The sequence below is a fragment of the Bos mutus genome, chromosome 18, assembly GCF_027580195.1.
Source record: "Bos mutus isolate GX-2022 chromosome 18, NWIPB_WYAK_1.1, whole genome shotgun sequence".
Classification (NCBI taxonomy): Eukaryota; Metazoa; Chordata; class Mammalia; order Artiodactyla; family Bovidae; genus Bos; species Bos mutus.
In genome coordinates, this window is record NC_091634.1 from 9152068 (window position 1) to 9174315 (window position 22248).

At 51.6% G+C, this 22248-nt stretch overlaps 1 protein-coding gene and 1 long non-coding RNA gene across 2 annotated transcripts in view; one reads left to right on the top strand and one right to left on the bottom strand.

The window, feature by feature from the left end:
* CALM3 (calmodulin 3) lies at positions 1 to 9131 on the bottom strand. The gene is made up of 6 exons (XM_005900941.2): positions 8992 to 9131; positions 4715 to 4745; positions 2414 to 2557; positions 2167 to 2273; positions 1654 to 1789; positions 1 to 1571 (listed from the first exon to the last, which is right to left on the bottom strand). The coding sequence occupies exons 1-6, from the start codon at positions 8992 to 8994 to the stop codon at positions 1543 to 1545; spliced, it is 450 nt and encodes a 149-aa protein (XP_005901003.1). The 5' UTR covers positions 8995 to 9131; the 3' UTR covers positions 1 to 1542.
* Positions 7540 to 22248, top strand: part of LOC138991753 (uncharacterized) — a 22357-nt gene continuing 7648 nt past the window's right edge. The window contains exons 1-2 of the long non-coding RNA XR_011467616.1: positions 7540 to 7678; positions 13776 to 13809. This is a non-coding gene — a long non-coding RNA (uncharacterized lncRNA). The remainder of the gene's footprint in view (positions 7679 to 13775; positions 13810 to 22248) is intronic.

The window sequence follows — 22248 nt, forward strand, 5'->3', positions numbered from 1 at the left end:
TCAGGTAGTCACTGTATTTTATTGGAAAACATTGATATATATTTTTCTTCACAGCTTGAACACAAATATTGCCCGGTTTGAAAAAAAAAAAAAAGAAAAACCAAAACACTCCGAAAACGTCCACAGCTTCACGCCTACCTGCCCTTACCCTCAGCTCTTGGCTGGGTCTCCCGCTATGCCCCACCCCCTCTTCCCTGGAGGCTGGTGCCACAGGGTGGACGAGAAGATTCTCAAAGCTGGGCAGGTCCCAGGAAAAGCCACTTGATCGACCTGAGGGGTGGGGTGGGATGAGGGTTGGGGGCAGATGAAATGAACGGGAAAAAAAAAAAAAAAAATCCAGACGACCGAACTGCCCGTGTTGACTTACTTGTCCCAGAGGCGAAAGTCAGAAGCCAGGTTGCGGATCATGCTCTCCGCTGGGGAGTGTGGGGGCAGGCAGGCGGGGCGCAGACAGCACAGATGGGGCTGGGGAGCTGCCGAGCCACCACGGGAAGCGGGAGGGGCCAGCGGCCCGGCAGGGCTGTTTTATTGCAGGTTATGTTCTCTTGAGCGCTTGGTGGGGCACATCCTCCCAATCCCCGCCCCTCAGCTAGCCCGGCATGGTTTCAGACAAAATTAAGAGTTTTAAGGAGTATAAAGAAAAAATGGAAGGATGAGTAGCATGTGACAAAGCGGCCAACTCCACATGCGTTCCCTCGAGGGGACTGGGATGCGGGTGGGCGTGGGACGTTAGCACCAGGACAGCTTGAGATCGCTTCGGGAACACGGGATGGGGGCAGCGTGCAGGGGCACCAGGGGAGCTGGCCCCACTCGCCCCGCCTCAAGGAGCCAGTCTGATGCTTCACAAGAGCAGCCAATGGGATCTGAGAGCTGCCCAGCCTGGCCGGCCTCCTCACGTGCTAAGAGCATGCCAGCTGCCAAGCCTCCCTCGCCCCCTGGCCTCCTCCTGGGCCACATCCAGGCAACACCGCAGCTCCAGGCCCTCCCCACCACCCTCAGTCCTTCTGGAACGCCGCACTGGGCACTCCTGCCCCGACAGGCTCTGGGATGGGCACAGGGTATCACAGGCTGGTCGCATGCAACAGCAAAAGGCGTGCCTCTCGCGCCTGGCCCTCCTGAGGGCCTCGGCCCCTCCCCATCAGGTCCTAGGACAGCGCCGGCGGCCACCCCGGCACCCCAAAACAAGATGACAAACGAACAGGAACAAACCAAAAAGGACAAGAGCCACCCGGGCTGGAGGAGGAGGGCAGAGGCCCCCTGAAGGGGACTGGGGGGCTCATCTTATGAATGCATCAGGCCTTGGAAGGTGTGAATGGAAGGCGGGAGGGCCGAAAGAAGAGATGGCGGGGGCCTGCAAGGAGACTCGGGAGGAAGAGAAAGAGCAATCATGCAGCTTGGGACAAATCTTTTGTTGCTTTATCAGATTCTCAGTCCATCAACTGGTGTTTGCTAAAACCGGGATAGGCAGGGAGTGTTGAAGAGAGTGCGCGCGCGGGGAGAGAGAGATCGAGAGAACGGGCATCACCAGCTGCCCGGGGGCCTTCACTTTGCAGTCATCATCTGTACAAACTCTGTGGAGAGAAAGACAGGGAGGTCAGCAGACAGCAGGCTCCCCCAGCCCCTGCGGGCACGCAGACGGGGCCGGCAGCTCACCTTCATAATTGACCTGGCCGTCTCCGTCAATGTCGGCCTCCCTGATCATCTCGTCCACCTCCTCGTCGGTCAGCTTCTCGCCCAGGTTCGTCATGACGTGGCGCAGCTCTGCGGCGCTGATGTACCCGTTGCCGTCCTGCGTATTGGGGGACAGACGAAGGCTCTGAGCATGAGGCGTTCGTCTGCCTGGCGTTTTCTTGGGGGGCAGTGGGAGAGAGACCCCAGCACATCCGTCCCGGGTGTCAGGGGACAGACAAAGGCTCCGAGCCCGAGGCATCTGTTCGCCCGGCTCTCTCCTGGGGGGCAGCGAGAGAGAGACCCCAGCATGGGGCCTGTCAGTCACCTCCCTTGGCAAAGGCAAGGGCTTCCTGTGATGGCAGAGCAAGCTGGCAATGGGGTTGGCATTGGAACCTTGCCTCCCAAAGTGGTGACTCCGATTAGGCAGGGTGTTCCGCGAGCCCTCTGTCCTGCTCTCTGCCGGAGTGCCAGAGCCCCCAGGGAAAGCCTGCTCACCTTGTCAAAGACACGGAAGGCCTCTCGGATCTCCTCCTCGCTGTCCGTGTCCTTCATCTTTCTGGCCATCATGGTCAGGAACTCGGGGAAGTCAATGGTCCCGTTCCCTGTGAGGTGGGGGAGGGAGGGAGATGCTCTGGGCCTGGGCCGGAGGAGACGACCCCAGGGCCCTGGTCATCCACCCCGGAGGGCGGCTCCCTGGGGGCACTGGGAGGGGGCTGCCCTCCAGCCCTGGGTGCGGGCTCACCATCTGCGTCCACCTCGTTGATCATGTCCTGCAGCTCGGCTTCAGTGGGGTTCTGTCCCAGAGACCTCATCACTGTCCCCAGCTCCTTGGTGGTGATGGTGCCGTCCCCGTCTTTGTCGAAGAGGGAGAAGGCCTCCTTGAACTCTGCGGTGGGAGGACAGCGAACCCGAGGTGAGGGCACGAGGAGGCCTGAGTCAGGCCTGCCTCGAGAAACAGGAGGCCCAGTGCCAGCCCCAGCCTCTCGCCTCTGTACCGCGGACAGGCCCCTTCCTTCTTTCCAGCGCCCCTCACAGAGCACCTGCTCAGTGACGGGGAAAACTGCCTGCTCTGCCCAGCCCAGAGGACATGGGGGCAAAACGGGCTGACGGTGGCCTTAGAGCCTCTACATTTCTTTTTGGTCCCTGGCTTCAGTCTCTTCCTCGAGTGATGAAACGGACCAGTGTCCTGGAAGGGAGGAGAGCCAAGGAAGCTTCGTCTGAAGTGTGCCAGCCAAGGTCAGCGGGCCAAGAGAGGAAAGGCAGGAGAGACTGCAGGACGGCGCTATGCGCCACGGCATCTCGCCCGATGGGGACAACCAGCCCGGCTCTCAGCTTCCAGAGGAGCCACGTGGGGCGGAGTGTGGGGGCGGCCGGCAGCGAGCACGGCTGATGGACTGTGTGGGGTAGGCGGGGTGGGGGGTGTGGAAGGAGAGGGGACGGCTGCCAAGCCAGGCGGCCGAGGAGCTGGGGGTGCTGAGTGGGAAGGCCACAGCTGGGCCCGCATCAGGAGCGGGAGAAGCACGTGACTCCTGCCCTCCCACTGGGCCCATTTTGGCACCTGGTGCTCCCTGCCCCCAAACCCTCAGGGAACAGATGCCTGGCAGCCTATTCCCAGAGGGTGTGGGCTGGGGTGAGGCGGCGGACAGTTCGCTAATGGGGATGGGGGTGGCGGGTAGCATGGAGCGTGTGTTGGTGTCAAGCGAGGGCAGAGCTGGGGCTGTGCGTGGCCGGCACAGGAGCCACACGTAGAGCCTAGAGGCTTTGCCCCAGCCTGAGCTTCTGGGCCCTGGAGACCCCGAGTCTCCTGGGGGATGCTGGCGCCTCCCTGTGCCCAGGCCTTGTTGTTCTCAGGGGTCATGCAGGCACCCTGTGCTCAGGATCTCTGAACAACAACGCAGTTCTCTGGTTTTCCTTGGTGGGTCTCCGTAGCCACCCACCTGGGGCCAAAGTTCAGAAGCTGAAAATGTCGGTGGAGGGGGGAAGGGAGGGGAAGAAAGAAGAGAAGGCAAGTCCACTCCTGCCTCCCGGACTTCAGAAGCTGGGCTTTCTATGCTTGTCACATGCAGCCTGTTGACCCTGACAGTAAAGCCAGGTCCAAGGGCTACTTTGTGCTGGCCCATGGCTGTGGGACTTAACTGGGAGCTGGTCCCTGTCCTTTAGTAGCTCACAGTCTGGGGGGGCGGGGGAGACAGGACACAGAAACCTTCTCAGCACACAGTACTTCCTGTAGCTGTGGCTTACTGGGCTTTAGGGGAGTCTACAAAAATGAATGACATGGGACTCAAGGACTTCTTCAAACTTACTGGAAGATACGTGATGGCTCCCTTGTTCATTTAGTTATTTAGTCAACAAAAATGTACGCAGCAACCATTATGCTGCAGGCACCAAAGGCACAGCAGGGACCAACACACAGAAAAGCCCCCAGTAAGGGACTTGTCTAGTGACAGGCAGATGCAGCCGGCAGACATCAGAGATTAATTTCAGATGGTGAGAAAGGCTATTAAGGAAACAGAGAGTAGTGGAAGGCTGTTTATTTGAGATGGGACCAGGGAAGGCCCTTCCAAGATGACATTTGAATCAAGACCCAAAGGAGGAGAAGGAGCTGCCTGGTGCAAAGAGCTGGGGGAAGGCACTTCCGGCCCAGGAAGAAGCGAGTGCAAGCATGCGCGAAGGGCAATGCAGAGGTGGGTGTGACGAGCCCTCTCCTGGGTGGCTCCTGAAGTGGGCCAGGACCCCCGAGGGGAGTTCACCTTCTGAGCCTAACTGGCAAGAGCCAGGACAGACGGCCAGGCTCGCCCTGCAGCCACTGATTAAAAGGCCCGGTGATCCCTGGCGGGAGGGGAGCACAGCCCTGCCACCTGATGAGGGCCCGGCTCAGGACTGTGGGCTCTGGTGTCACTGGCGCGCTCTCATACACGGGAGCTTCTCTGTCAGATGCCCTCCTGGCTGCAGTTAAGACTCAGCTGGGGGTGCAGAGGCATTCGTGCGGCAGGGTGAGGGCAGGAAGGGGGAATGGGGGAGGGAAGGAGGGAAGCAAGCTCACCTGCGATCTGCTCCTCGGTCAGCTGGTCAGCCTGGAAAAGCAGGAAGGAGAAAGTTAGTCACAGGTTGGCACATCTTTCCTTGCTCAGCCCGGCCCCCGCTGGTGCGGCCAGCTCCACATGGCAGTCCATGTACCTGGGCAAGGGCGGTCATGCCAGAGCCAGGACTGGGATCAAGTCTGGTGATTCGGGAGGCTGGAGACCCAGGACCCGATGACACCCCCGACCCCAGGGTCTCCAAGCAGAGTCAGGGCTCTGGAGCCAGCCCCGGCCCAGCTGCACCTGCACTGGTTCCCATCTCGGCGGCGTCACAGCCGCTGGGCGCCCAGAGGCTGAGTGAAGGGAGCAGTTGCCCTGGAAGCCTGATCAAGCAGCTCTTCTAGAAGGCTCCAAACTGAAGCAGGCCAGGCCCAGGGTAGGCAGCCGGCTCTTTCCTAGTTTCTATGTCACCAATGTGGAAGCACCAGGTCCAAGCACTGCGGATCCAACTGGCAACAGTTCTCCCAACCGGTGTCTGTGGAGTGCCTGAAGAGCCCTGGGCAAGCAGGGGGCAGACCCCGCTCTCTTCGCCACGGGGCACCATTCACTCCACTGCTCCTTTGGGGCAGGAAGGGTGAATGCTGGGAGGGGACCGCAGCCAGCATGACGCTGGAGGCAGAGGCTGGAGGACTCAAGTCCCCTCCCCCTGCTGCGCTGCAGTTTGTAACCCTCGCTGGCCCTGGCCACTCTGGGGCCGGGCCAGTCGGGTCGGGCAGCCCTTGCTGCATGCTGGGCTTGGGGGCGGGGCAGAGGACAAGCAGAGGCCAGCCTGTCCTGAACCAGCCCAGAAAAGGGATCCTCTGGGGGAGGAGCCACGCGGAGATGGAGCTGAATCCCAACGTTTAGCTTTAGGCAGTAAAAGAGGAATTTTCCTTGGGGTCCGTGAACGCTGCCAGAAGGCATGGCTCGCCCTTGGACCACTGCCCCCTTCCTCATTTCCTCTTACAACTAGGGGAAGGGGCTCCACATCTACAGCAGGCTTCCAGCTCTGAGTCTGAGAGCCCCTCAAACTAAGGCGTGCCACTGTGTGCACTAGCGTTATTCTACACAGAGGTTCTAGAACTTCCTTGGGAATCTAGCAAGAGCCCCACCACCCCCCCTTCTGCCCCATCCCAAATGTGAAGACCAATCACATTAGAACAAGTCTGACATGTCCTTTTTCTTTTTTTTTTTCTTTTAAACATAAAGGAAGAAGGACTTGAGGCTAAGCCCCAAATGGGTAGAACAGGAGGGGAAATCAGGGTGATGATTACAGAAGGGAAATGGCTAAGGGAGGGGGAAGCAGGAAGGTAGAGAAGGAAACACACCACACATGTACATTCTGGAAAAGTCCAAAGTCTAAAGGGAAGGTTAGGAGGCCAAATGGAGATGGTTCTGCCTCGCTTTCAAAAGAGACCCAGGGCTGCCAGGCTCCTGCATGCCAGCCTGGCAGCCCCAGGCCCATGAGCCCTTTGCTCCTCTGCTTCCCTTGGCTTCTATGGGCAAAGAAGCCTGAGCTGATCGCCTAGGTCCTGACACCCGAGGAAGCTGCTGGGGGAAATTGAGAAGACAGGATGGGCTTCTGTTGCCAAGGCCAGGCAGTGCCAGGGGCGTGGAGGAGGGCTGGGAGAGGGCTGCCCTCCCCCAGCTTTCATCCTTTCCCCTGGCCAACGTGGTAAGGGCTACCCAACCAGGGCCCTTCGCACCCCTGCCACATCACCCTGGGCAGCACCCGCAGGGGCTGGGGGCAAGGAGGCTGGGGCAGGTCGCTGAATGCCCGAGTGGCGCTGAAGCTGGTGTCTACTGCTCCCTGCCGCCAGGCTGCAACGCGCAGAGGAGGTACTGCCACTGTTCCAGGCTTGCTGCAAATAGGCGTGGCTCTCTGCCGGTAGGGCCGTCACACTCCCTCCCTCCTCTTAGGAGACCCTCTCCCCTGCTAGGGAAGGAAAGGGCCCAGCTCCCAGCTAGAGATCTCAAAGCAAGGCTGCTGCCCAGACAACTGATCACTGCCGGGGATCCCTTCCTTCTCAGCGCTTTTTCCCTTTCCAGATCTGCAGATTTTCAGCTTTCACCAAAAACTACCTGCAAAATAACCCAGCTGGTCCCCTGCTTCCCCATCCCTTTAGGCTCCAGCAAGAGGCTGGACAAGAAAAAAAAAAAAATCCTGGGGTGGGGGAGGGAAGAGGGTATTATTTCTCTGCCTTGCCCCAGCCCCCAGCCAGTGCCAGGCAGCAGTGTTAGATGAGATCAGAAACCAAGGCCAGGGCCCCTCACCCGGGCCAAGGAGGAGCCACAGGGCTCAGGCCAAAGTCCAAAGCCAGTTAACAGTGACTTGTCCCACCCATACTTTGCTGATTACAAAGGGAAAGAGAAACTAGTGGGGCCAAAGCTCAGGTCTTATTTGGCAGGTGGGGGCCTCCTGGCGCCTGTCAATGATTTGGTGCCCCTTTAGCAAGGCTCTGCTGGGGGAAAATGGGGTAGCGGCGAGAGGAGCCATCAGGCCTGTGTCAGCAAGTATGAGATCTGATACACAGCAGCGGCTGCCTGTTCTCCCCAGCCTTGCCAGGGAGGATGGCTGCACACGGTTCCGAGGCTGAGCCTGGGGGGGCTGGGGGACTGTGGGTGGCAGGGACCAGGAAAGAACTAGTCTGCTGGTTTTCTCTCAAAGCCCAAGCTGTGGGAATTAACAGAAGCACTCAGGGAGGGCTCCAAAAGGAACAAGTGGCCCTGGGGCCGATGAAGGGGTCCCTGTGGAGGTCCTCTCTGCAGCCCCCACCCCGAGGCCACAAGAACAGGCGTGCGATTGTCGCCGACGCCACACTGTACTGCACTGTCATTCGGCACAAGTGAGGAGATGCAGAGCGGTGCGTGGAGCTGGAGACCAAGATAAAACCAGCATTCCTGTTTGGGAAAAACAGCTCTCTGCGTCTGAAAAGGGCAGTGAGCAGGTGAGGTTCAAGGCTTTAAAAGCTGGCTCATTTGATGCATCCCAAACTTTGCTCCTCCCCACCCCCATTTCATGCGGCTTCAGTGCGCAATAGAGGCCCCAACAACTCCGCCCACCTGCTCCCACTGCCGGGTGTCTCCTGCCCAGCCCCATTCTTCCTGGGAAAGGGACCCTTGAGCCACTCCCTCTCGCCTCTGCAGCCCACTCCCCATCCAGACTGAACAGTCTTTGTCCCGGCTTTGCCCTGGAAACTTCCAGGAGCTACCCACCACATCCACCTCCAACCCTAGGCCCACCTTGGCTGCCATTCATTTTCTTTAACATGTCCCCGGATCGCCTTCCATCTCACCTCCCACCACAGAAGCTGAAGTTCTCTCCCACCCCTCACTTTGAAAACCCACCTCCTCATGAACCCAAATACAACAACCCCCTTCCCCCCAAAAACCCCCAATCTCCCTTCCTAGTTCAATAGTCTTAACCCAATAGGAACCTCAGAACCTTCTCTGGCTGCCCCTGTCCCCCCACCACTGACAAGCTCGGCACCCCCTTTTGACCCCTTCCCCGACTCCATCCTTTTCAGTTCCTGTAAGGCTTCCAGGGCATCTTCAAAAGGCTTCCAGAGCATCTTCTAACCTTGGCTGCCACCCACCCCAGGCTCTTCCTTCCAGAGCATGCACCTCACCCTCCTCCTCCTTCCTCTGCAATGTCGGTCTTTGGAGAACCCCCTTTTCTCCCCTCAAGGGTCTGATCTGCAGAAGCGACCCTCCTCCCTGCCTCCTGGGACGGCTCCCCCTCCACCCAGGCCCAGCTAACCACCACCCCCTCTTAGGGAGTTCCCCAGCAGCCCGGCTTCCCTCCGATCCCCCTTCCTTGCTACCTATTAAGACCCAAAATCCTTTATCAGGCCACAAATCACCTCCTTCCCTAGCCAATGGCTCTTACCTCGGCCCCCTGGAATCCAAACACCCCACCTTAGCGACCAAACGCCTCATCCTGGGTCCAAGAGTCCAGATGCTCCATCTTCGGCTCAAATGCCCCCCTAGAGGGCTCAAGTGCCCTTTCTGGGGTCTAGACACCCCACCTGGTACTAACTGTCGCTTCTGGAAGTCCACAACTCCCTTTGGGGAGCCAAACGCCCCACTGTGGGTTCAAATGCCCCCGATCAAGGGGCAGAGAAGGGTCCAGAGCCGCTCTCCGGGACCCAAACCCTCCCCCCACCCCACTCCATTCTGAGTCCACTCGTGCTCTCAGGGGTCCTGCTCCGCCGTGCCCGCCTCAGTGGCCCCAACCTCGGCGGCCCTCAGTCTCACTCACCATGGCGAGAGCCGGGTGTCCGGAGCGCGGGTATCAAGGTTCCTCCGGCGGCGGCAGCAGCTGCAGCAGCTCGAGCTCCGCCGCGCGTCTGCGCCTCCACACTCACTGCCTGCAGCGCGCGCCGCCGCGCCGCCGCCGCCCGCCCCAACGGTCCCTCAACGGCCGCCGCGCGCGCCCCGCCTCGCCCGGCCCCGCCCCGCCCGGCCCGCGCGCCGCCGCACTGCGGCTCCCACGGATCCCTCCGCGCCTCTCTCCGGACTGTCGGGCCCGCGGCTCTCTCACTCCTCACAGAGTTGGGCTTATGGTCGGCCGCGCGCGCGCGAGCGCACCCGTCGCGGGACTACTTTCCGTCGCCATGCGCCCCGCCCCCTGTGCCCACTCTACATTCCTCCTCGGCGGAGGGGCACTGCTCGGCTGGCGCGTGATGCGTCCCTGTGTGACACGCGCGGCTATTGGGTCCGGGCCACGGCGGAAATAAGAGCGCGGTGCCGATTGGTCTGGCCTTCCCTGCAATGCGTCAAACTGGGGCGAGCCACTGTGTGGTGGTGGTGGGCAGGCTGAAATGTGTGACTGTGTGGAACCGTGAGGCGTAACGAGGGGAAGGGGAAAATTGTGTGACTGTTAGAGAAGCAAATACATCGTCTTCGTGGTCAGGGAATGGTAAAAAGGATGGCGGAAGGTGCAGAAGTACTTTCTTGGTTCTCCCCTCCGACAGATGGAACATGGTGCAATCCAAAATGCTGGTCTGGAAGCCCCGCCCCCAAATGGGCCCTCGGGGTGGCGGGGTCTTCAAGGTTCAGCTTTTAGCCTGAAAGTTCTGCTCTTCGGCCGTCGGGGCAGGTGTCTTCACCGTGAGACACACTCCACAGGTGTGCGAAGCCCCTGTCCTCGCTTCACTTCGCTTATAATCGGTTCAGGGTCTGTGAAACGGGCTGTTCCAGGACAGCCCTGGGAACAAGGTATTAATTCAGTCATTCATTCAATAAGCCTCAATGCGGTGCCTGCTGTAATTCAGGGACCTGTGCTTGGCTGGGAGGGGGAGACCAAACTTCCCAACCATTGTCTTGCTGTCTTGCAGACCACTTGAGTCTTGCACTCCTTGTTCCAGGGTTCCAACCACAGAAGGAAGAAGAGTGGGAAAGTTAGCTGAGACTATTTACTGGCGCTCAGAAACGGCAACTCCCCCCCCCCACCCCGCCCCCTAACTTCTCTTGTTTTGAATTAGGGCTATATTTGCGTCTGTGCTCTGCCCCCTCTCGGTGATTGGCTGACGAGTGTCAAGTGAGTCCAGCTGGACCAATCTTTATGTTACACCTGGAACAGGATGTAGGCTGAGCCAATGAGAGGCCTTCCCTGGGTTTTTGGATCTAGACTTTTGGGGGCAGGAAGTCTTTTCCTTCTGTGTGGTGAGGCTGTGAAGAAATAGATCTGGACCTATCTATGCATATTCAAAAGCAGAGACATTACTTTGCCAACAAAGGTTCGTCTAGTCAAGGCTACGGTTTTTCCTGTGGTAATGTATGGATGTGAGAGTTGGACTGTGAAGAAGGCTGAGCGCCGAATTGATGCTTTTGAACTGTGGTGTTGGAGAAGACTCTTGAGAGTCCCTTGGACTGCAAGGAGATCCAACCAGTCCATTCTGAAGGAGATCAGCCCTGGGATTTCTTTGGAGGGAATGATGCTGAAGCTGAAACTCCAGTACTTTGGCCACCTCACGCAAAGAGTTGACTCATTGGAAAAGACTCTAATGCTGGGAGGGATTGGGGGCAGGAGGAGAAGGGGACGACAGAGGATGAGATGGCCGGATGGCATCATTGACTCGATGGACATGAGTCTCAGTGAACTCCAGGAGTTGGTGATGGACAGGGAGGCCTGGCGTGCTGCAATTCATGGGGTCGAAAAGAGTCGGACACGACTGAGTGACTGATCTGATCTGATGACCTTTTGGAAGGAAAGTTATGACCAACCTAGATAGCATATTAAAAAGCAGAGATTATTACTTTGCCAACAAAGGTCCATCTAGTCAAGGCTATGGTTTTTCCAGTGGTAATGTATGGATGTGAGAGTTGGACTGAAGAAAGCTGAGTGCCGAAGAATTGATGCTTTTGAACTGTGGTGTTGCAGAAGACTTTTGAGAGTCCCTTGGACTGCAAGGAGGTCCAACCAGTCCATCCTAAAGGAGACCAGTCCTGGATGTTCATCGGAAGGACTGATGCTGAAACTCCAATACTTTGGCCACCTCATGAGAAGAGTTGACTCATTGGAAAAGACCCTGATGCTGGGAGGGATTGGGGGAAGGAGGAGAAGGGGACGACAGAGGATGAGATGGCTGGATGGTATCACCAACTCAATGGACATGAGTTTGAGTGGACTCCGGGAGTCAGTGATGGACAGGGTGGCCTGGCATGCTGTGATTCATGGGGTCGCGAAGAGTAGGACACAACTGAGCGACTGAACTGAACTGATGACCTTTTTCACACCCTAGAGGAGACAATAAAACTGATTCCAGGGAGAAGCGATGAAGAGGTGGAGTGCCGTTTCCTTCCCTGATTCCAGCTTGAGGCCAGCTGCACACTATCATGCCAGGATTTTGATTATATGAGTTATTAAAAATGTCCCATTTATCCCAAGCTGGTTTGAGTTGAGTTTCTGTCACTTACAACCAAAGAATTGTGATGGATGTGACCCAGGCTAAACTCTGTCTTGGTCGTCAGCGTTGGCCCTGAAACAGAGAGGGCCAAGGACCCAGTCATCATTTGCTGAACAAATAAGCAAAGGAAGTCACACACATGCTCTCTCTCCCTATTTCTCCTGTCCATGTCTTTGAGTCTCAGTTTCTACCAGGAAGACCTTAACTTCTGAATTACTTAGGCCTACGAAACAGTAGATGTACTACTATTAGCACGTTTGAAGACGTACTGTGTTCCAGGTACCATTTCACCTGCTTTGACTGTGTTAGTTCATATAATTCTTACAACCTCCCTATGAGTTTGTTACTTTCACTTTCCACCTTTTGAAAATGTTTTATTGCCACTGGAATTAGATGAGATCAGAGAGGTATAAAGCCTTGACCAAGAACAGAGAAGTGAAGTAGCTTGCCTATGGTCACACAGTAGGAGGCAGAGTCAGGATTTTAATGCCAGCAGTTTGACTGAAAACCCCACACTCTTAACCACATTATACTACAGGTGGGAGAGATCTTGTTTTCCATTATCCATTTTCTCTGTTTTCCAGCCTAATAGAATTTTAGCTGGGCACATTGCCATCCTAAGTAAAAACGACATTTCCTAACCGTCCTTGTGGTTATGAGTCCTCATTTGACGGAATTCTGGCCCAAAAGGATGTGAGCAGAAGTAATACGTGAAACTTCTGGGTATAACCTTAAAGGGACAGGACATACCTTCCCTATTCTTCTTGCCTGCTGGTAGAGCGGCCATGAGACCAATGGTGACCATACTCACCTGGGACTTTGATGGTTTTCCTGAGGAGAGCCCACTTTTCCTTCCCCAGGGTCAAACTTTTATTTGAGAGGGAAATAAACTTTTATATTGCTTAAGCCACTGGTATTTTGGATCACTTGGTTATAACATGTACATGTCCTCTCTTTGGTTACTGCCCTTGTTTTGGTGGAAGCCGACTTGTGCCTAATTTAGTGAGAGGTCATGGGGTTCAGGTGTTAACCAGTCATCATGTCCTTCTTCCATACCTCTGATTGCTTCAGAGCCAATTGTATGACTTTTTCTCTCTTTTTTAAAGTTTTTTTGTATTTTTTTGCATGTGTGACATAATTTACACTCAATAAAATACCACAGATCTTAAGTATTCAGTTGAATTGTGTACACCCATGTAACCACCACCCAAGACAAGTTATAGAACACTTCCATCACCCCAGAAGTTAGATCCCTGTGGCTCTTTCTAGTCGATTCCTGTTCCCCTCAAGCAACTATTGTTCTGGCTTCTGTCATTGGAGATTAGTTCTGCCTGTTGTAGAATTTTGTAGAAATGGAATCCATATAGCATGCGTTTTTCTGGTCTTGGCTTCCTTCACTCAATGTAATATTTTTAAGCAAAAGTTGCATGGAACATAGTTACACTGAAATATATTTTTTGTTGATCTGGAACTCGAATTCAACTGGAGTCCTGTATTTCTAATTGCTAAATCTGATGATCATAATGTCAAGGCACTTTCTTTCCAGGTTTGGGAAATGATCTTAAGTGACCTTACAGGGGACCAACAGGCTTTGCGGTGTCCTATGCTACAGCCCGGCAAGAATCGTGACAGCAGCTTCAAGTTTTCTGAACTTTAGGAATGATCAATTAACTAAAGCTCAATCCCATTATTGTCAGGGAAATTCAAGTTAAAATCACAATAATACACCAGTCCACATCCTGGCCAGCCACCAAGCCATAATGCTATCTGTTGCTGGGCCCACAGCAGCATCTGGTGGCCTTGTTCTTTCTCTGGCCTCATCTCCCTGTGCTCTCACCTTCACGCTCTCAGCTGCATCAGCCTCTCTGCTGTTGCTGGAACACATGTGGCTGATTCCTGTGTATGAACCTCTGGATTGCTTCCTCTCCTTCAAATGCTCTCCCCACAATAGTCATGCGGTTCGTCTCCTCCTTAGCTTTGTTCAAGTGACACGTCCTCAGTGATGGCCTCCCTTGATCATCCCATTTAAAATTGTAACTCAACACTCCAGACTCCCTTTCCTTTGCCTTATTTTTTCATAGGCATGACCGCCTTCTCAACTATGATATACTTTTCTTATTTATTCTATTTACAGTTTGATTCTTCCACTGGAATACAAGCTCCATGAGGTCTGGTCTTCTTTTTCTTTTTAAATTTTTGTTTATTTATTTACTGTTGCCTGTGCTGGGTCTGCCTCGCTACATGGGCTTTTGTCTAATTGCAAAGAGCAGAGGGCTACTCTCCGGTTGTGGTGCATGGGCTTCTCATGGCAGTGGCTTCTCTTGTCATGGAGCATGGGCTCTACAGTGCTGCGGGCTTCAGGAGTTGTGCCTGGTTTCATCAGTTGCAGCTCTCGGGCTCTAGATCACAGAATCAGTAGTTGTGGCACACAGGCTTAGTTATTCTGCAGCATGTGGGATCCTCCTGAGTCAGGGGTCAAACCCGTGTCTCCTGCATCTGCAGGCAGATTCTTTACCACCGAACCACCAGGGAAGCTTGGGTCTAGTCTTTCTATTTTATTCATTGTTGTATCTTCAGTACCAAAAGCAGAGCCAGGAATATAACAAGTGCTCAGTAAATATTTTAAAAAATAACTAGATAAAAATGGGGAGGTGGAAATTCTCTTGCAGTGCTGCTGGGAGAATATGTTGATACAGAGACTCTAGTGAGTGTCCCATTGAGAACAGGCTAGGTTATAGTACAGTAACAACTGCAAAAACCTCAATTAACACAGTAAGTTTCTTTCTCACTCACATAAAATCCACCAAGGGTCTTAGTCTCTCCATGAGACAGCTGTCCTCCCTGTGGTCACTCAGTGTCCCGGGCTCTTTTCTGTCTCCTGAAGTCCTCTGTGTTGCTACAGCAGGGGAAGGGAGACTGGAGAATGTCCCAGGGAGTTTTCATTGTCTTAGTCGAAGTGACATCTGTCACTTCAGCTCACATTTCATTGTCCAGAACTGGCCACACGGTCCCATGTCACCGCTGGGGGATAGAGAAGTGTATTTTCTTCTGTGCCTCAGAAGAAGAAATAGGAAACAGAATGTGGTGACCATATCATGGTCTTGGTCATGGAGAACTAATTGACCACCTCTATAGACAACTCGAACATGTACATTTGCTAAAAATCTAGTAATTCTGCTCTTAAATGTATCCTTGGTCATTTCTTTTTTTTTTTTAGTATATGTGCTGCCGAAGCAAGCACTCCTTGGTCATTTCAAATTGTTTTTTTGTTTGTTTTGTTTTTGGTTTTTCTTTGGCCATGCCCCATGGCTTGTGGGATCTTAGTTCCCTGATCAGGGATTGAACCTGTGTCCCCCGCAGTGGAGGCATGGAACCCCAATCACTGGACCAGCAGGGAAGTCCCTCAAATTGTTTTGGATGAGCTTCACAATAAGAACCACATTTTACATCATAACCCAGCCATGTTTCATATACATATATATATATATTCAGAAACTATATATTAGTCTGAAACAAAAATTTCAGAAACAGAACTTATTCTTATTATGGGCAAGGCACTCTTGATGTTTTTGAAACTATTCCATCTCATGTTTCAGAAGTTATGCTCATTGTGACCTACTGATTCTACCAGCCTCATTATGTGTGTGTAAGTATGTGAGTGTGTGTGTGTGTGTGTATGTGTGTGTGTGTATTAGCACTTCCTTATATGGTTTCTTGCCTTATAAACCATTTCAGACTCAAATTGTATAGTTCCTGCTTCAGTTCTAGAATCAATCATTTCTCTAAGGAACCTTGGCCCCTTTGGTTGGAGAATGATGTTAGAAATGAAGATCTGGGCTCTGAGTGTCCTTGTTGCTATTGATGACTGCTTTTTAAAATTCTACCTCTTTGCATTATTATAGTTATTGCTCCAAGTATCCTTAAATTGATCACCTATCTGTAATTACTACCACATTAATTTTTCTTTAAAAATCTTAGTTGTTGTCTCACGTGGTCTGGAGGCAGGTGAGACCAGGATTGGTTCAGTGGCTCAATGATGTAACAAAGAGCCCAGACTTTTTTCCCCTTCTGCTCTAGTATCTTCGGTATTTTCTGTCTTCAAGCTCATTGCTTGAAGACAGAAATATGGTGGCAAGATGGCTGCCATGGCTTCAGACCTTACTTCTCAAAGCAGTAACTGAAGTCAGGATGGAATGGAATAAGATTCTTTCATTTCTCTTTATCAGAGAGAATAAACCTTTTCTCAAAACCCCTTCAAGTTTTATTGGCACATAATGAATCACATGATCACTCCTAAGTCAATCGCTAGCAAACAGGAACAAGGTTTAGACCAATCAGGCTTCACCTTTTGGGGCAAGACTTGCTTTCCTTAGTACACTGTCACCTGACGCCTGGACAATACTGGGGTTGGGTTAGCGCGAGAGGGATGTGTGGTGGGAAAAAGGTCCACCCCGTGGAAATGGTTTGGATTTTTCTTGGGAAATTCCTGGGGAAAAAAAAAAAAAAAGGAGGAGAGTTAAGTTGTCTATGATATGGGGAAAGACTCTTAATCCCCTTCTTTGTGTGTGTGTGTGATAGTCGCCCTCAGTCGTGTCTGACTCTTTGTGATCCTAAGGACTATAGCCCGTCAGGCTCCTCTGTCCATGGGATTCTCCAAGCAAGAATGTTGGAGTGGGTTGTCATCCCTTTTTCCAGGGGAATCTTCCCGACCCAAGGATCAAACCCACATCTCCTGCATTGCAGGCAGATTCTTTACCATCTGAGCCACCAGGGAAGCCCAAGCCCCTTGCTTGACTTGTTTCTATTTTGTCTCCAAACGTTTTCTCCCAAAGCAGTTTCCTCAAATTCACCTTCTTCCTCCCGAAGCTGACTCATCCCAGCATTACTGCATGAGGGCGTCCAGGGCTGGAGGGTTGGCCCTACTGTCATCAACGTGTGGCTTCCATGTCTGCACCCAAGCAGCTGTTACAGTCGCTAAGTAGCCTAAGTTACTTCAGTCATGTCTGACTCTTTGCAACCCCATGGACTGCAGCCCTCCAGGCTCCTCTGTCTATGAGGAGGCATTCTCCAGTTAAGAATACTGGAGTGGGTTGCCATGCCCTCCTCTGAGGGATCTTCCCGACCCTGGGATCAAAACTGTGTCTGTTTCCTGCATTGGCAGGCGGGTTCTTTACCACTAGCGCCACCTGGGAAGTCCCAATTAGCAGGAAGGCAAAAAAACAGGCCAAGAAGGGCATTTAGGGACTTCCCTGGTGGTCCACTGGCTAAGACTCCATGCTCCCCAGTGCACAGGGCCCAAGTTTGATCCCTGGTTAGGGAGCTAGATCCCAGATGTTGCAACTAAGAATTCAGATGCCACAACTAAAGATCCCACATGCTGCAGTGGAGATCGAAGATCCCACCTGTTGCAACAATGACCCAGTGCAGCCAAATAAGTAAATAAATATATCTTTAAAAGAAGAGCATTTAGGATTGTCACTGAGAAGATCAGTAGTTAGGGTAAGTAATTCGAGATGCTGTAACAAACAAACTGCTGAGTCTCAGTGTCTTAACACAAAACTATGTATCTCACTTACACGATGTCTAACACAGCAGTTCCTTTTAGGCAGATGGTCTACAGGGCCCCGGTTCCTTTTCTTTTATGGTCCTGCTCTCCCCAGCGGGTTTCCCAGGTGGCGCTAGCAGTAAAGAACCTGCCTGCCCATGCAGGAGATGTAAGAGACACAGGTTAGATCCCTGGGTCAGGAAGATCCCCCAGAGGAGGCATGGCAACCCACTCCAGTATTCTTGCCTGGAGAATCTCCATGGACAGAAGAGCCTGGTGGGCTACAGTCCACAGGTGGCAGAGTTGGACACGACTGAGCAACTGAGCACACACGCGTGCATCCCCTGCACACTCAGACTTCTCTTCTGGATCCTCTATCCAGCCAGAATTTGGGAAAAGAGAAGGCACAGAGCGTCATGCGGTTACTTGTCCTGGAAGCAGTGCATGTATTTTGACCGTGTTTCATTGGCTAGAACCCAGCCCCATGGCCAGCTGTAACTGCAAAAGAGTTACTGGGAAATCTATCTGGCCATTTGCCCAACAAGAGGAAACAAGATTTGATGGACAGTGGACATTTTTTGCCACAGGAGATGACCCAGACGTTCCAAACGTCACTTCTGCTTGCATCCTGTTGGTCTAATATTGTTCATGGCTGCTTCTAGCTATAAGAGAGGCTGATTGTGTAAAACTGATACTTTATGGATTTCTAAAACTATGATCGTCTTAGCTTTAAGAATTAATTTTTGGGAAGAATTGGCATGTTCTCTTTTGAAATTTCCTCATTTGACTCCTACTGATGTGGGATAGGATTATTTCTAGGTATTTTAAAGTATTTTTGCTGACAATGTGAAAGGAGCCCAATTTCCTACAACATTCTCTAGCAGCCCAGGATCTATCGACATGATGAGTTTTTATAAGTGATCTTGAATCCAGCCTCCTATTGAAAGCATTAGTTGCTCAGTCATATCTGACTCTGCCATCCCGTAGACCATAGCCTGCCAGGCTCCTCTGTCCATGGAATTCTCTAGGCAAGAATACTGCAGTGGATTGCCATTCCCTTCTCCAGAGGATCTTCCCGACCTAGGGATCGAACCTGGGTCTCTCACACTGCAGGTAGCTTCTTTACTGTCTGAGCCACCAGAGAAACCTCCTATTGAGGTTGATTCTAATACTATACGTTTGTTCTCTGGATTATTTCTAGGTTACTACAGATTTACTTTTTTGCTCAGGGCCATTGCTGCTCAAGATATTGTTCTTTCTTCTTTTTGCTTTTCGGCCCCACTGTGCAGCATGTGGGATCTTAGTTCCCTAACCAGGGATGGAAGCTGCGTCACCTGCATTGGAAGCTCAGAGTCTTGACTGCTGGATCACCAAGAAAGTCCCAAGACATCACTGTCTCTGCCATCACGATGCAACCTTTCTTAAAGGATGCTCTGTTTTTGTCTCCAGGATTTTCTTCCAAGTCACTGTCACCCATGCCCAAGGTTAGATGTGTGCAGAGAGCCAATGACATCTGCAGGTTGACTGCTACCTGACTAACATTTGTTGAAGAGGAAGACTTTAAAATGAGCAACCAAGAATCAGTATTATCCATGGATACATTTATTTATATATTTTCTGGATCGTTTGATAATAAGTGGCAGGCCTCACGTCAGATTACCTCTAAATGCTTAAATGTGAATTTCCTAAGAACAAAGACTTTTGCATATGGGATCACAGTGTGTGTGTTGCTTAGTCGTGTCTGACTCTTTGCAACCCCATAGACTGCAGCCCATCAGGCCCCTCCATCCATGGGATTCTCCAGGTAAGAACACTGGAGTGGGTTGCCATTTCCTTCTCCAAAAGGAACTATAGAAAGAAAGAAAGTGAAGTCACTCAGTCATGTCCGACACTTTGCGACCCCGTGGATTGTAGCCTACCAGGCTCCTCCATCCATGGAATTTTCCAGGCAAGAGTACTGGAGTGGGTTGCCATTTCCTTCTCCAATGCAACCATAGTACAATGATCAGAATCAGGAAATTTAGCAGTGATACAATAATCTAATCTACAGACCTTTATCAAAGTTTGTCAGTTGTTCAAAAATGACCTTTATAGCAAAAAAAAAAAAAAAGGTTTGTTTTAAACCTTTAATTTACCAGTCAGGATGACATAGTCTATTTAGTTATCATATCACTTTCATTTGGAACAGTTCCTTGACCTTTCTTTTTGTTTTACGACATTGACGGTTTTGAAGGTTTCATGTCAGTTATTTTGTAGACTGTCAGTTTGGGTTGGTCAGATGTTTTCTCACAACCAGATTCAGGTTATGTACTTTGAAAGAAGAAAAATTGTTGTAAAAGTCATTCTGTGTCCTCAGTGCCTCTTATCAGGAGGCAGACAATGCATTTTGTCCCATTACTGCCCATGGTGATGTTTCTCACTGTAAAGTTACTCTTTCTCCCTTTGTAATTAATAACTAATCCATAGGGAAATACTCCAACACTGAGTGAATATCAGTTCTCACCAAACCTCCACTTGCTCTCTTTAGATGACTTCATTTTCACCCCACAGATTGTTTTTCAAGAACCATCCTAAAAGATGGGATCTAAATTATCCAGTCTAAAAGATGAGATCCCCAAACATACATGTGGATGCGTCTTAAGTCACTTCAGTCGTGTTCAACTCTATGTGACCCCATGGACTGTAGCCTGCCAGGCTCCTCTGGCTATGGGATTCTCCAGGCAAGAATACTGGAGTGGGTTGCCATTCTCTTCTCCAGGGGAATCTTCTCAGCCCAGGGTTTGAACCTGGGTCTCCGTCATTGTCGGCAGATTCTTTATCATCTGAGCCACCAGGGAAGCCTCACAAGTACAGAACTCTTCAAAGACATGGCTGCGATGAGTGCTTTTCTGTCTTTATATGAATTATATATAAATCGTAAACCCTCATCATCTTTTTCACCCCAGAAGTGTAGGACAGCCTAATCTCCATCCCTCCATTAACCCTCTCCCAGGACATAAATGATGGGTACTGCATTCAGCAAAGATGCTCCCAGGCGTCCACATCCGTGTCTGTAACCACTAAATAGCAGCGCACAGGACCATTCGCACGTATTTCTGCCACCTTCTTTTCTTTCCTGGCAAAACTGTCACAGACATAAAATTTCCGGAGGGGGTGGCTTTGTACTCTGCGAACTCATTGCATGTCTCACCTTGGGGCAAGTGTCGTTGCTTTATTCCATTCATATGGTGAGCATCCCAGCTTGTGGGCAGTTCTGATGGGGAACTTGTCATCCGGGACCGTGAACCTGGATGGCACAGTTGTATCAGCTTGGCTCCCCCCCTCCCAGGGGCTGGGACCAGCTCTGGCCCTGATGGAAGCAGACGTTGGCCTTGGCGGACCTGAAGCACCCGCCAGCAATGCCAATGCCGGTTCTTCCTCCAGATCCCGCTCTGATCCATACACCTGGCGCCCCAGTCTTCCCCAGGTCCCAGCTGGATATTCTTTTGATTCCCACTTTTAAAATTAGGAAAGTAAGGTTACCATGGACCAGGGATACATAGATAGTGGCAGAGCTTGGGTTTGGGCACTGGCCTGCCTGGCCCCAAAGGCTGGGATCTTGTTGTTGTTCAGCCACTAAGTCACGTCCGACTCTTTGAGACCCCATAGACTGCAGCACGCCAGGCTTCCCTGTCCCTTACCATCTCCCTGAGTTTGCTTAAACTCATGTCTATTGAGTCAGTGATGCCATCCAACCGTCTCATCCTCTGTCGCCCCTTTCTCCTCTTGCCCTCAATCTTTCCCAGCATCAGGGTCTTTTCCAGGATTTTGACTTTGATGCTATTCTGCTTCTGGAATTATCCATGGACTTATCTAAATGTCTTTTATAAGCTATTCAATAAAAGGCAGATCCAGCCCATGAATCCTTAAATATTCTCCCAAAGAGATACTCTCTCCCCAAATGACACCTTTTGTCCTCAAAACAATTCTTAAGTTCTTGGATTCTTAGGGTTTCAAGACCAAAGCTAGGCAGAATCTTCATCCTCCCATCTCCCCCCCAGTAAAATGTCCCCTCCTCCTAGGGAGGGGGTAAGGAGAGGTCCACGGGGAGATTTCACTCTGCCCTAGGCTGCCTTCAAGAGTATGGCAGATTTTCTTTTCTGGAAATGGCTGCAAAAACCGTCTAGGCCGCAGCAAGGTTTCTAGAATCTTGCTACTCCTGCATCAAGACTAGAGTCTGTGTCTCCTTCCTCGGGAACTGAGAGAGCCTTGGTGACTGCCTTGACTAATAAAGTGGAAGTGATGTTATGTAATTCCAAAGCTAGCTCATAAAAATGCCACACACTTCCGAGCTGTTCTTTTGGGACACTTGCTCTTGGAATCCAACTGCCATACTGTAAGGAAGCTCAAGCAGCCAGAGGAAGAGGAGGAAATGAAGTCTCAAGCCCTCAGTTCCAGCTGAACTTCTCAAATGAGTGTGAGGACACACTCAAATGAGTGTGGCATTTAAAAAAAAAATTTGGCCATGCTACACAACATGTGGGATCTTAGCTCCCCAACCAGGGATCTAACCTGTGTCCCCTCCATTGCAAGTGCAATCTTAACCGCTGGATGGCCAAGGAAGTCCCCCAGAGTGTGCCATCCTGAAAGCAGGTGATGTCATGTGGAGCAGAGTCCTGTCATTACCTTCCCTGAATTGCAGTTTTGTGAGCAAAATGAATAGCTGTTGTTTTCAGCCACCGGGTATTGGGGGTGATTTGTTACGCAGCAATAGATAACTGTGACATACACGAAAAACTAAGTAGCTACCAGTTGTCTCTCGGTCTCCACAAGGAATTGGTTCCAGGATCTCTCCCCTGACTCTCCCATTAGATGTCAAAATCCTGAGATTCTCAAGTCCCTTACATAACATGGTATAGTATGTGTGTAGAGGCCATGGACGTTCTCATGTAGACTTTAAATCATCTCTAGATTACTTATAATACCTAATACAGTGTATTTGCTATGTAAATAGTTGTTGGAGCAACTATTCACACATTCAAGCTTTTGCTTTTTGGAACTTTCTGGAATTCTTTCAAATATT